Raw genomic sequence first — 14,993 nt, 5'->3', positions numbered from 1 at the left:
AAAACAGATCCACTCTGGCTTAGAGCCCTCTCAAGGGTGTGATGGGGCTGTAAGCATCTTCTCTGAGATAAACGTGAGATAATTTTCGGGAGAGAGCCTTACCATTTTTAGACACCTCTCCTCCTGGAGACAGAAGCTTTATGTGAGGCAGTGGGGTTATTTGAGGCAGTTATATGGTTAGAAGACTTTCCTATACACACATCCTTAAATGAGCTGTACCTTCCCCTTAATAGGAAAAGATCTCCTGTTGTCTTGCAAAGACCACAGCAGCTCTGTGATGGGACGGGCTCCCTAGTGGTGAGCTCTGGGGACCGCAGATATTTTCTTCTACAGTCAGTCTGCAGAGCTAAAGAGCAGAGGATGTGGCCAGGATAGGAGGAGGGGACTGTACATATGTGAGTGTACGTGTGTGTGTGTTTTCTCATTTCCGCTTCCCCTTTCAAGCTGGCAACAGCATTTTAATGAAGACAGAGAGAAAGATACAATATGCAATATGATACCTTCTCCCTTTCCTCACCTCCATCCCAGCCGGGAGGGGCTGTGCCCAGCTCTGAGAACTGCTTTGCCTCAAACTCAGCTCTTTACCAGCGAACAGGTGAGTACAACTTCCACCTCAATTTTAAGACTGTACTGATTTAGGATGGTGCTGGGAGATAGGAGGAAACAAGTCAGAGAAAAATCAGGCTGCGAAAAAAATGGAAATGTCAGGAGAAAAGCTCCCACATCCCTGACTTCAACCTTAAAAAATACATCACTGCGCCTCTTGGAACAAGGTCTCTTTATTTTTTTTTCCTTCCTATTATCAGAGAGGTACTCTTTCTAGGGTCACAGAACATGGGGTTCCTTCGATGGCCTGAATTAATATTTAGGAATTTTTCATCTTTCTCATCTGAGAAGTTCCTCTCTGTGTCTTGCTGTCCTCACTTTTGCTGCGTTTCAATCTGATTCTCACTTGGAAAAGTTCTCAAGGAGAAAAGTTTGTTAGCTTCATCTGGGTCCCATTCTAGCATCCATAACTCTGACTCTCGGGAATACCTAGCCAGAATGAATTTTGCTTTTTGTGGGTATGACCACTTTCTTCAAAAGCTGTAGAAGAAAGTTGTTGAGGAGATAACTATAGCAACATGTACTAGGGTGAAAGGGGAGGGAGAATTTATACAACTGGACGACACTGGGCCAAATTTACTGGAAGGCTCAAGATCAATAACCACCTGTCAGGTTTAGTGTTCAAGCCATACATCTCAGAGATGGATCGACGAATATATTGACCACTTAATGACCTGTGTAATCCTGAGGAGGGATGGGGTCTGCTCCTCCAACACACCTGGTCTCAGTGGTAGCCAGGCTGAGCATGTCACCACCTGCATGAGTTTGGGGGAAGGTAGAGGAGTGGAAAGATCCTCTACGCTGGGGTTTTCCCGTGCCCTCCTTGCTACTGAACCCACCAGTGGGTGGAGGAGCAGAGGTGTGTCCCCAGTGTAGAACAAGGACACGATGAAAGAGCCCCCCAGAATTGATAAGACCCCAAGTGTTTGGAAGAGATCCCCAGTGACTCTGTCTACCACAAATAGCCCTAAATAGAGAGGCAAGGGAACTTTCTAGACAGTACACAGCAGCGCCCAGGATAGGAGGTTGGAGGTTGCATATTTTCGACCTGTGTGTCCAATCTTGAGTTATTAGGCTTGAGTGATTAGAGCTAAAGATCTGGTCTAATTTTCATGTAACTTGAAACATTATTAGGAATAAAGTAAGATAGGTTTATTATCTATCTCTACTGAGACTATCAGAGATAACAAGCTAAAGCTATAGCAAGAGAGATAGAAAGAGATCTTACAAATGATTTTTTCTTCATGTGCATCCCAAGGAAACTCTTTACAACCATACTAAAGACACTTTCTCATAACTCCTTTGCTCTACTGAAACTTAGATGGAGTCCTGTGATTAAGCATAATGTAGTAGCCATGGAGACCCAATACCATCATTTGGTTAATGATTCATATTCTGTTAGAAAATGGAGAGGAAGTTTGGTCCCAGCCCAGGTCATGATTCACACAGTAAGAGGAAATGATCAGACATCTATCTCCACTTGATAACTGCCAACTGTTCTGTTTACAGCCTAAAGGACAAGACAAAGGTGGGTATTCCAGTACCCACAGTACTGTGTGCCCGGCCCACACACGGGCCTACTACAAAAAGGCTTAAACACAGATTTGGGGAAGAAGAAAAGAGGGTGTAGATATTGTGAAAGAAAAAGAGGGAAGAATAAACATGAGTATCGGAGGGACAGAGCTTCATTACCAAGGAAATGAGACTGAAGAATTAAAGATAGGAATTCACAGAACTAACTCAAGATCGAGAAGTCTGCTTATTCTCACTCCTGTTTCTAGACTGAACTACCTGTAAACCAGTCCAGGCAAACTGATGTCTCTTATTCTTGATGCCTTGATGATGAAAGAATCTAGTGTCTCCCAACATGGACAGCACGTGATCCCTTTTTTCCAAACGTACAACTTTAATATTTCCTGTAGGAGTTTACAAGGCCCCCATAAAACTCATCCACATCATGGAGGTAGAAGTAAGTAAGAAAGAGGAGAGAAAAAGAGGCTGTAGATGGTCTTTTTTCGGGATTTATTCAGCTAAACTTATTTGTGGGAGGGAGGAGATGAAAGGAGAGAGGAAACGAGTTACGAAAGTGAGTGGGCATTTTCTTGGTATTATTTATCAAATAGCATCCCTCTTTTCTCCTCAAATCAATTGAACTGCTCCCTTAGACCACAAGAAGTCTCAGGATGCAAAAATGCTGCACTCAGGGTAATTTTTGTTCTGATGTTCTTCCAAATGGCAGTGACATGGGAGAGGGTTAGAGATTAGCAAGACATTGCCTATCTGTGAAGGAGTGTGAGAGCCTGTTGCAGGGGTTGGGGGTATGGAGAATGGGGGGCAGTCAGCCTGGCTTGAGGTGGAGTTTGTCCTTGTTGAAAACCGAGAAATTGGCTGTCCTGGGATTTCCCACAACCCCTTGCAAGAGTGGTGATGTCTATCTTGTCTGTGACTGCAGAAAAGATGCATAAGTTGCGGAAGGTCTTACAGGCCCCATCATGGAAACTCCGTTTCCTTTTTCTCTCCTCCCACGCTTGTTTTCACTCTCAGTCCCAGTTCACAGGCACTGCTGGGGTATAGGCACAGTACAGCCAGAAGAGAAGAGAGGTCTGTTTGATACACATCCCGGGAGGAGGCCCAGCGTGCTCAAGAGAAACCTAAGGCTGGGTCTTGGAAACCAAGAGTGAGGAGGAAGGCTGTGTGATATAAAGGAAGAAAGCACACACCTGGGACTCAGAACTTGTGTGTGTCCTGTTGATAACAGTTAATATTCTATGTGACTTAAGATAAGCCTCTCTCTCTCTTTCTGTCTCTGTCTCTCTCTCAGTGTCAGTTTCCTTCACTGTAAAATGAGTGATCAGGATTAGATGATCTCTCTGATCGCTTTAGGCATTAAGTAAGAACAGAGGGCCTATTTACCGCTTAGTTTTTATCTCTTCTCGACAGCATCATCCTTCTTTCACCGTCTGGACTTGACGCACACTTCGTACCCTGCTCTGCCCACTCCTTCTCCTTCCTTCTTTCCTTATTCCTGAAAATGTTCCAACTTTAGTGAATGGCTTAGACTGAGGGGAAATTAATAACAATAATAACTATATTTATTAAGCACCTCCTTTATACATCAGGGACTTAGTATGCATTATCTGAGTTTTGATTTTGAAACTCCAATAACCCAACAAGTTTGGTACACTATCTGTTTTACATATGAAGAAACTCGGGTTTAGAGGGGATAAGGAATGTCACTGAGGACACATGCGCAGTAAGTAGGCAGAACTGTGGTTTCAGACAAGCTTTACTCTGATTGCACAGCCCCACACTCCTTCTACAGTTTTCCTCCTCAAGAGTTGGCCATCCTTCCTAGACCCCTTCAGAGTATCCCCTTGGTGAGACATCTGTAACTAGAGCTCGTATTTCAGATTGGTAGGCCCATATGGTTGCTAAGATATTAAAATACGTTCATATCAAATTATGATAAATATTCATCACTCCAAGACCACTGAGTGCCCATCACTAATCCAGCTACCCCAGCTCTTCCCACAAGACTCCCCAGATGGCACCAAAAACTCAGTGCCAAGCTAGCCACACACTTGAAGGACCCAGTCACAGGACTGAGACTGGTATGGCCTCTGAGTTGCCTGTGCCGCTCCATAACCGTTGCTAAATGTTCTGAATGCCACGACAGTCTACAAGTAATGTGAAATTCCAGGCAGACTCTCTCCTCTGAGCTAGAACCTAGTTGGGCCCTCCCTGGCTGCTAAACCACTCTAAGCGTGAGGAAGGCAAAACTGCCTCGTAACCATCTAGTTGGAGTCAAGAAGGAAAACTACACTAATAACCAAACAAAGCAACTCTTCCTTGACTAAGATTGTCACAAAGTCAAGCATAAATTACTTTTGGTTTATCTGCCTCTTCTATACTAGACTATAAAATGGAGAGTTCATCTAGCATGTGAAATAGAGAATCTACTAACATAGTTTCTTCTTCCTTTATCCTAAATTACATTTATCAGTGACACCTGCATGGTGATCTTAGGTTATTCTCTTACTCCATTATTAGTGGAAAGATGATACAACTAGAGTCAGACTAATGTGAGTTTAAATCTCAGCACCATAAGATCCTAAATATACGACCTTGGACTAGTCACATATCTCTCTGAGCTTCAGATAACAATAATTAGCTCCAAGGAGATTGTTGGGATTAAGTGAAGTAGTTTGTGGGACAGTTTTTTTTTTTTTTTAGATACACTTGACAATGGGACAGTTTTATGGATAAATATAAGGAACTCTATACATCTCAGTTATTATGAGTACCTATTGCTTTGAATTGCCCATGTTTATATAAAGTGAATCTCTGACTACATTCCTTAGAAAAGAGCCTGGAAGTAAGTGATGTTCTCAGTGTAGTAATAATCACATACCCATAAAGGTTTTCTCTGCTAGTAAGTTACTGCTTCTGCTGATGATTTTAGTTGGAAGATATTCCTTTCAAAGCTCTGAAACAACTCCCTAGTCTTTTTTTTTTTTTAACTAAATTTATTTTGTTTACTTATTTTTGGCTCCGTTGGGTCTTTGTTGCTGCGTGCGGGCTTTCTCTAGTTGCAGTGAGCGGGGGCTGGGGGCTACTCTTCTTTACGGTGCGCGGGCTTCTCATTGCGGTGGCTTCTCTTGTTACGGAGCACGGGCTCTAGGCGCTCGGGCTTCAGTAGTTGTGGCTCACAGGCTCAGTTGTGGCTCGCGGGCTCTAGAGCGCAGGCTCCATAGTTGTGGCGCACGGGTTTAGTTGCTCCGTGGCATGTGGGATATGCCCTGACCAGGGATCAAACGTGTGTACCTTGCATTGGCAGGCGGATTCTTAACCACCATGCCAGCAGGGAAGTCCCCAGCTCCCTAGTCTTAAACCATTAATGGTGATTCCTCTTGTCTAACTTCAATCATGGCTGCTGCAATTTCTGCTTTGAACTATAACATCCTCAGAAAAAGAGAATTCTCTCCTACTATACTTGGTTGTAGTCAGATTCCAGAGCACTCAACAGATTGTGGAGAAATATTTTGGGAGTAAATCCCTAGAAAAATGTAGGAAAGAAGAAAAGACAGAGGACTGAAAATGATAGCAGAGGGGGAAAGGAGGCTTTGGGGTGGTTCGGGCAAGTAGAAACAGAACCAGCGTGGCATTCGTGTTGTTGTTTTTTTGGGGGTGGGGAGGTGCTTAGTGGGAATGTCAGAGAAAATATTATCAGCAGGCATCAGACTTTCATCCCCACAGAAGATAGACTAAATGTAATATTATAATCTAAACCAGCATCAAGAAAAATGGTACTCAGATTCCAGAAGGAACTTTTGACCAGGGAATAAAAACCTACAATGAAAAATTCTGGAAACTATTTCTTTTAGGACAAGAGAAGTTGATAGTTTCAGCTTATAAGTTCAGTCAGATTTGTGTGGCCCTATGTTCTATCAATAAAGGGGTGGCGTGACTATGCCCCAGGCCTTTTTCCTCTTCATTAGAAGGTATCCAAAATACATGCATTAGGATTTGAGACCATGTGGAAAGTCGGGAACCCCTGGCCTATGATACACACTAGAGGGGGTTAATATTTCAGCAGCAGCGTGACTCTTGGTCCTCTGCAGGTACAGTATCTACTGAGCCCCTTCTGTTGCAATGTACCATGCACTGCCCTGAGGTAGGATTTAGGGGACAGGTTACAAGCAATGGTGGATAACGGCCAGAAAGGTAAGCCACTTACGACTTGTTGAATGTGGTCTAGGCGCACGTGCTGGGTGCTAGTGGTGGGCAAGAGAACGGAGATGACTTGAGGAGCCCTTCAAAATGTAGAATGTGTTTGGGTAGAGAGGAAGGTGGCTGAAACTGGGTAAGCTAAAGCAAAGAAGCAGAAAAGTTCAAGAAGTGCTGGGGGTCCTTGAGCTCTCCTGACTGAATCACACTCCTTGGGCTCCTTCTCAGCCTCCCTCATCCAGGCTCACCACCTTCCTTGGTCACTGAAGGTTTTAAGTCCAAGAACCTCATAAGTCAGTGTTAATTTGAAAGGGAATTTGTTAAGTGGCAAGTAACTCCAGAGGCCACTGGGCCATTTCCTAATTCTTACAGGAAAAACTACACAAATGCATCTTTTGTACAGGTATTATTCCTACAAATATTTCAGACTCAATTGGAATAAATTCATAAACAATGGTATTAGAGGCGAACTTTTACAACATTGAGTCCCACCAATTCATTTTCTAGAGGTTGAAGTCAATGCCCAAATAGAAAACCTAATTGACTTGCCAGAAGTCAGTTAATTGGACAGAAAGCCTAGAAGAACGCCCAAGACTCCTGACTCCCATCAGTGCTCTTTCCACGGCACCAAACTCCATTGTACATCCAGGTGTGTGTTTTTTGTATGACTCGTTTGGAGGAAATCTCTCCATGCCCTCTGTCTGTCACAAGGACCCTCCATCCTCCCAAAGGTGCCATCTTGACAGCTGTGTGCATTCATCCTTCAGTTCTTTCTGACACTCTCACTGCCGACATGCTTGTCTGATAATCACGTGCCGCTTCCTCCAGATTTCCACAGAGAACACCTGGTGTCTCATCTCCAAGCAGCACAGCGTCCCTCTGTTACCGCTAACCAGACAATTCTACTTCTCCCGGCCTCCAAATACTGCTGTACTTACAGTGTTCCCCCATAATGCCCTGTGAACAGGTCTCTATAACCCCCGTGTGGCAGAGATTGGGGAAGATCAGTTAGGTTCTGTTTTAGGCCTCAGGGACATAGCAGTGAACAACCCAGACAAAAAATCTCTGTCCTTGTGGAGCTTCTATTTTAATCAGAAGAATAAACAATAAATTGCATTAACAAATAAAACATAAAGTATGTTAGTGATAAGAACAATGAAGAAGAAAGTCAAGCAGGGAAGGAGCTCAGTGGAAGCACCTATCATTTGGAGGCTGTGGAAGCCAGGCCTGGCTTCACGGAGAAGTTGGTTAAGAGTTGGGTTTTCAGGTTAAGGGTGCCAAAGGCTGAGAGGGAAGAAGAGGGAGGGGAAAAACACGGGGAAAGCCTAGGGTTGAACGGGGGATAAGCATTTTCAGGGGGCGGAGGGGAAATGAGCCTGTATGAGTCTGGCGTATTTTCAAAGATGTAGGAGGAGTGTGGGATAGATTCACATCACAGAGGATGCTGAAACCAAAGTAGAGGCCTCCATCACTCATCTCAATTAGTGAGATTCTGACACTGTGCTAGGCTGTAACATCCTCATTGAGAAACTGAGCCCAGAGAAAGGGATTGAATTCGCCAGGGCTATACCGTTAGTAAGTGGCAGAATAAAGTGTGGGAGTTGAAGGTTCCTTCCTTCTTTCCTTCTTTTTCTCCTTCCTCCCCTCCTTCCTTTCCTCCTTCCTTCCCTTCTTCCTGCCTTCTTCTCTCCCTCCCTCCCTCCCTTCCTTCCTGAATTCCTGAATTCCTTTTAAATTCCCCTGATCACCAAATTAGTTCTTCTTGTGACCCGAAGATTTCTTGTGATTTAGGTGAGATTCATTTGCTCTGGAAATTAAAGACAATAGGCAAGTTAGCCTTTGATATTTTCTTCTCCGGACTGACTGACACCAACATATTAAATATTTTGGATGGAGGTGCAGTACTAGGTAAATGCACACTAACAAGGCTTTTTAGACTCTTTCCCTAAATTCTTCATAGTGGCAGTTTCGTCCTCATGTTATCACCTCATAACAGCTCTGGCCAAAGGACAACAAATTCTCTCTTTGAGGCTTCACTATACACCACAGACTTCATTCAGTTGTTTAATTTCCCCTTAAAGGCACAGGCAGTGGAGAAAGGGCCGGGTGTCCAGGGTTAATAAAGTTTCATAGTGCCAACTGCTGTCTCTCCTTGGGGGAGAGACATGCCTTAGGCTGGACCTGCAGTAAAAGAATTTAGATCAGACAGCAGTAATTATGTACTATTTTTCTCTGGATATGTTTTGTCTGTCACAAGCAGAAACGTCCAAAAGAATTTTATTGCCCTAGGAATGCATTTTATGTTCAGGACTTTCTTTTCAAAAATAGGTATTTTAGTGCCTACATTGTTGAATGCTTCACTGATGATTTTGTTTTTAAGTGTCTGAGAAGCAGAAGTGTCTGGAAACTGGCACTCTTCTTATTTATTTCCCCCTTTTATTTTTCCTTACTCCAGCAGTTAAAGGTGTAGCCATGAGGATGAAGCGTTTATGGCAGCTCCAGTGACAAGGGCTGGTCCCACCTCCACCTGTTCACTGTGGGGACTGTGAGTGCAGCTGGTGGGGAAGAGGCAGGAGGACAGAGTATAAGCCAATGACTGTACATTAGCCTCAAGTCTTTTTACGCTCTATTTGGACAATCGAATGATTCATCCTCTCTGTCTTCCTCTTTGAATCAGTGGCTCGTGCCATCAGAATATATCTCTTGGAAGAATACAGAGGTGTTGATTAGGCAGTGTTAAATGAAGTATTAGCACACTGATGAACTGGACAATTAACTCAGAGCCATGGAGAAACCCAAGCTGACGAATTAGAAAGTGATGATCCTGAAAGTGGTAACTGCTAATTGCTTCAGGCAGTGTCTCCTTGTTGTTTTTATTATGGGGTTCTCCCCACCCTCATCCCTACTGCCCCCAGAGAAATCCTACGCTAGATAGGAAACAAAACAAGCCCAGAATGACTGTAGTTAGACTGACATCCTGGTTGTGAGACCTTAGAAAATCCGTTTAACCTTTGAGATCTGAGACTTCATGTATCTTTATGAGGATCAAATAAAGTGAAATTTACACATTGCAAATTTAAAGATATTTTAATTACAATGGAAGATTCTGGGAGACAAAATTCTTAAGAACTAAAGAAAATGTTTTCTAATACAGCATTTCACCTATCATGAGAAGTAGCAACTCTCAAGTCAGAAGCGCTTTCTCAGTGTCCCTTAAATCATATGATATTTCCAGTTTCCAAACTTGGAAGACCTGGTGTTTACATTGCTCAGCGCATTCCTTTCGTTGGAAGATGGAGGAGGAACCAGACATCTCCTCCCTCCTCCGGAACGGGCAGAGGGTTACGCTCCTTTCTGCAGAGCTGGGAAGATGTGGGGACAGCCCTGGGAGTGGTGATTACTGACCAGAGGATGAGGCAGCAGCACTGTGTTCCAACTCACAGGACAGCATCCCTGTGGCGGGAGGCCCTGAAGTCTGAACCAGCGCCATGGAGGGCTCTGTGCTGAGCCCCACGTCCTGGGAGAGGCGACGGGCCTGGCTCCGACAGAGCCGGCACTGGCAGACCCAGGTCCTGGAAGAGGAGGCTGCCGCAGCCCTGCAGGGTGTCCCAGATCCCGAGCCTTCTGGCCTGGATGATGTTTTCCAGGAAGGTAAGAGGCCATTAGACATCAAACAGACTTGCACGTTCTCTTGTGATATGGAAAACGTGCCAGATGCCCAGGTCTGCAGTGCGGGCAGCGGGTCCTGGGTTTAGGCTAGCCCCCCCGCCACCACCACCACAAGGCTTATTTTGACTGGGTTAAATGAGTTTAAGGGAAGATGAGTAAAGTAATATGAGGCATGAATTATGTGAGAAAGAAACAGCATAAGATTGGGAAAAAGGAAGAGGCAAACTTTTGCCTCGTCCTGAGCAGCTATCTGTGAGGATCCGAGGCCAGGGTTCTCTATGAATGTTTGGAGTGTTTCTGTGTCTGTGTAACAAGGTTACACGCAATCTGGGTGCCTGGACTCTGGCTGCAACTCAGCTGTGTGATGTGACCTTTGGCAAGTCACTCACCGCTCTAGGACATGCTTGTCTAATTGAAGTCTTAGTACCTGAAATAGTAATAGTACCTTTTCCACATGCCTCTCAGAGCTTCTTTTAGGTTCCAATGACGCTGCAGACATAAGAGTAAAAAGTAAAAAATAAATTTAAAAAGAAATCTTATGTAAGTGAACCCACCCTCGCTTATTTGGTAGGAAACAAAAAGCACAAACGCAAAATTGTGCTTTTTATTTTCTTTTCCTTTTTTTGTTGAAGAGAAGGATCTATTCCTGTTCCCAAACCTTGGGGTATTTTCCAAGTTTCTGGGAGAAAGGGGGCACAGAGGCAGAGAGAGAAGAAATATCCGTTATTTATTTTTTTATTTTTTCGGTACGCGGGCCTCTCACTGTTGTGGCCTCTCCCGTTGCGGAGCACAGGCTCCGGACGCGCAGGCTCAGCGGCCATGGCTCACGGGCCCAGCCGCTCTGCGGCATGTGGGATCTTCCCGGACCGGGGCACGAACCCGTGTCCCCTGCATCGGCAGGCGGACTCTCAACCACTGCGCCACCAGGGAAGCCCTATCCACTATTTTTATACACGGGTATATTCCTCTTTTATCTTAAAGAAAAGTTTTATGGGAACAAAAAGGAGTCATGAGGTGGCTTATATAATGATGTTTGTGGAATGGGGTGAATTTCAGGGAGGAAATCTGATTTCCTTCAGTTTCCACGGTGATCTGATGTCTGGCTTTTCTAGGGAATCCAATCAACAAGATTGAAGACTGGCTGCAGGATTGTGGGTAAGTGCTGGCGAGGCAGCTGGACTGAGCGTGGTTGATGGTTGGGTGTGTTAACAGGCTCTGACTCTTGAGAACTCAGAGCGCAGGGACATGAATTTTAATTGGGCGTAATGATTAGAAGTGAGGTTGAAATAAGGGAGAGGGGATTGTAAAGATTTGGGGTGGGTGTGGGGATTGGGGCTATGAATCGAGTGCATCTCTGGGCTGAGACTAAGTTAGGGTGAGGATCTGGAAGTACAGGCTGGACCTGGTCTAAAACTAAGAAGGATGGAAATGGGTAGCCACAGGGGAGAGCTGGGCTAAATTCCAGATTCCTGCCCCATTGCTTTTCCCTTCAGACTGGAGTTTTACACTGTGTAACAAAAGAGGACTTAGAAACCTAATTGTTCTTATGGTCAGAGTATTTCTTCATTATGAATCATTATGTTGTTTATTTCTACTGAAGAACACAGGAAGAGGGGCTAAGGGTTTACCCCAGTCATTCAAAGCAGTGACGAATTGGAGCAGGTACTTCAAGGCAAAATGTAGTACCTCTTTCCTGAGAAACACTTTAAAATTTGAAACCCTACACCCCCTCTGCCTGTACCATTTTAGGTTCAGTCTACCCAGACCTGGAGGGAAAGCTTCTGTGACCTATTTAAGTGTGATCATTTGTGTGATAATGAATTCTCAGAACTTATAACTCCCTCCTACTCTTTATTTCCTCTTCAGAAATGTTTCAAGCTGTATATAGCCTTTCATCTAAACTTGTTTATTAACATATGAATAAACCCATCCTGGCTTATTTGGTAGGAAATAAATAACACTGTATAATCCAAGGTTGTTTATTTTAACTCTGCCCTGGGAGGTAAGGCAAGGAAGAATTTATCTTGTGTTTTTGTTGTGTACAAAACATGTTGTCTTTATTGTCATAATCTGGTTCAGAATTTCAAAGTTTATTAAGGGTAATCAAAATATAGGGAAGTAAATGGATGGTGGTAATGTTTGCAGGTTTGGGTGTGTGAGAACTGTCCTAGGATTTAAAATGCTTCTCCAGATACGTACAGGAGAACCAGTGGGCTCAGTTACTGTCTTTATCCCATTAACTATTCTACAGTCTTATAATTCAAGTCAATAATTAATTACTGACCGTGCGTTTGCTAACTGTCTGATTGTCTAAATGGCCTAGAGGGGTGCCAAGTAGTTTAAAATATGCTCCTTGACCACAAACATACTACATTCTAGTTGAAAAGAATAAATTCCCAGAAATACAAGATTGTAAATTCCAGAAATCACCTTTCCCTACCTATATTCTACCAGGATAAACCCTGAACCAAAATTTATGATGAAAATGTAGTCTGGTGAGTGGAAAGGCTCCAAGATTTGAGCCTAATTCTTGTGCTAAGCATCTGTATAACCAGCTGTAAGCAAACAACTGAAATTCTATCTCAGACTCCTCTTCTGTAAAGTGGAGAGCTAGAATAATAAAGTTCCAAAAGATTCTTGTGAGATTTAAATGATCTATGTGTACAAGTGCTTTATACTTTGTAGTAGTATGTGAGTGGTGAGTGTCAGGGAGGAAAGAATTTTCCTCTACCCGTCTTTCTAGGTCCTTCTTTAATCTGAGAATTAAATTGACATGAGACAGATTAACAGGAGAAAATCAAACAAAAGTTTAAACATGTATACATGGGAGACACCCCGGAGAACTGAGTAACTCACCAAAATGGTGAAACCCTCCCCTTAAATACCATCCTCAGCTAAAGACAAAAGATGATATTGGGGATAGTGGTTTGGGACTTCAAAGGGGAGGAAGGCAATTGACACGGAGATGAAAAAGCAAATGTTTGGTAAACAAACATTTACTGGACTATGTAAAGACAATGGGATACTAAGCAGACTCTGATTTCCAACACACCTAGTTCATATTCTCTAGTGAGATCTCTATTCCTGTTACAGTCCCTCTATCCAAATTCTTTAGGCAGCTAAGGCAGAAGGTCAAAGTTTCTTCCTGAGTCTTTTGAGCCTTGGTTGTCTTCAGCTTGAAATAGTCCACATGCCAAAGAGACATTTCAGGGTGGCAAATTTTGCTCCCCTACATGAAGTTTATAAAGATGAGTTTTACGCTACTTTAAAATTTCACAAAATAAGTCCATCTATCTATTTACCTGGCATCTATCTGTATCCTTTTATTTATCGGAAAAGTGTGTCCAGATAGGATGCATATCAACTTTAGGACAGTGATTACCTCTAGGAAGGAAGAAAGTTAGGAAGGAATGGGAGTAAAACTTCTCCTGAAAATATCTAACTATCTGAGGGCCAGTTCTGTCAGTTTTCCCAGAGCGCAAAAGTGCCTTCTCCTGATCTTTGCCCTGAAATTCCTTCAAGGTGTATTGTAGGTCAGCGATTGCAGTGGCTAATGACTTGATTCTTGTAGAACTGGGTGGTGGGCAACATTCTTCATTTTACAATCCCTTCCCTTTCAGTCTTCATTTCGACCAAGCTTTGAGAGGCATTTCATGACCAGTTTGTCCCATGGCACTAGGAATGCTTATTCCCAGGTCAGGTGAGGACTTCTTTGATAGGCCACTCAATGTACTATTACTGGACCAGGCCTTGTTAACAGTAGCCGAAAGCCTCTGGACCACCTGTCTTACTGGTCTGTTATGGTCCAGGAAATTGTTTCCTCTTGCTGTTTCTTCCTATATCTAGACTTACACTATCACTGATCTTATAGAACTACATATTTGATCAATCTTTTCAAGTCACCTAATCATCATTAATTTGATCTGAAGCTCAGTCACACATACGGTAATGCAAGAAAAAATAATCTTTTAAAATAAGATTACAAGTAATGTAGCTAGTAACATTAATAGGTCATAAGTAAGTATTGAAGCTAAGAAATTCTATTAGGTGCTGCCCTGTATCTCCGCAGGTCATCTGACCAGTCTGTTCTGCACCAGTCCCTATCTTTAAGGGAAATGACATATTGGAATTGTACATAAAGTTCACCAAAGATGTCTGCACGTACAAGGCGAGAGGTGGGTCATCACGACCCCATATGTAGGATTGAGAAAGAAATATCATCTAGGGCATTACATGGCTGGTGCCAGAAGAAGAAAAATTGATCTCTACGGTTGAGCAGATATTTCTGCCATTGCAGAGGTCTGGTTAATGCATAATGCAGGTGCACAGTGCACACCAGAGGGGAGGAAGGAGGCTAAAATGGGCAGAAAAAAGATTTGTTTAAATTTTTGTCTTGCCTTAAAATGAATTTTTATTTCATCAGTCTCTGCAGGCAAAATCTATGGAAATTTCTGGAAGAAGCTAAAAATAGCTCCATGCTTCTTCTCACAGTCCAATCCTCCTCCCTACTCTTTGTTTATGAATGGGGTATACAGGAAGAGCAGTAGCTTGGCTCTTCTATGTCAGACTTGAAATGATGCTAAGGGACCTTTCAGTGCACATGCGGAGAGGAGCAGCTATGGATCTAGTCTCTAGTCATTGATTTTATGTCCTAAGCGATAACTCATGAAAGGCCTGGGACTTGGATGAGGGACATGAAATTTCAAACCACCATGCTCAGAGGAGCTGAGCATGTATCAACAGATCCAGGCCTATGTCCATACTTCTGTGGTGTATTCCACATACACACAGAAAAGCATACCATCACAAGGGTCAGCCTGAGCTGGTCCTCATATAGAGACTATGGACATGCCTGGTAGGGCACAGCTAGAAAACAGAAATGAAAGATGCACACCCAACAAATACTGTGTTACTAAATTTTGCTTTGGGCAAATAAGGGATTTTATCAGTGGTATTTTTTAATGTAAATTTTATTGAAGTATAGCATACAT

The 14,993-nt window shown here is 43.3% G+C and overlaps 1 protein-coding gene across 1 annotated transcript in view; it reads left to right on the top strand.

Annotated features, from left to right (window-relative positions):
• The first annotated feature begins 436 nt into the window (after positions 1-436).
• TESPA1 (thymocyte expressed, positive selection associated 1) overlaps positions 437-14,993 on the top strand; it is a 40,376-nt gene continuing 25,819 nt past the window's right edge. The window contains exons 1-3 of the mRNA XM_027106555.1: positions 437-595; positions 9,777-9,984; positions 11,115-11,157. Coding sequence (XP_026962356.1) covers positions 9,822-9,984; positions 11,115-11,157 — 206 coding nt within the window. The 5' untranslated portion in view covers positions 437-595; positions 9,777-9,821. The remainder of the gene's footprint in view (positions 596-9,776; positions 9,985-11,114; positions 11,158-14,993) is intronic.

The sequence above is a fragment of the Aethalodelphis obliquidens genome, unplaced genomic scaffold (genome assembly GCF_003676395.1).
Source record: "Aethalodelphis obliquidens isolate GAN/ISIS:26980383/991018 unplaced genomic scaffold, ASM367639v1 scaffold8, whole genome shotgun sequence".
In the NCBI taxonomy this organism is placed as follows: Eukaryota; Metazoa; Chordata; class Mammalia; order Artiodactyla; family Delphinidae; genus Aethalodelphis; species Aethalodelphis obliquidens.
Note: the sequence above shows the minus strand (reverse complement) of the source record. Positions and strands in the feature narration are given on the sequence as shown.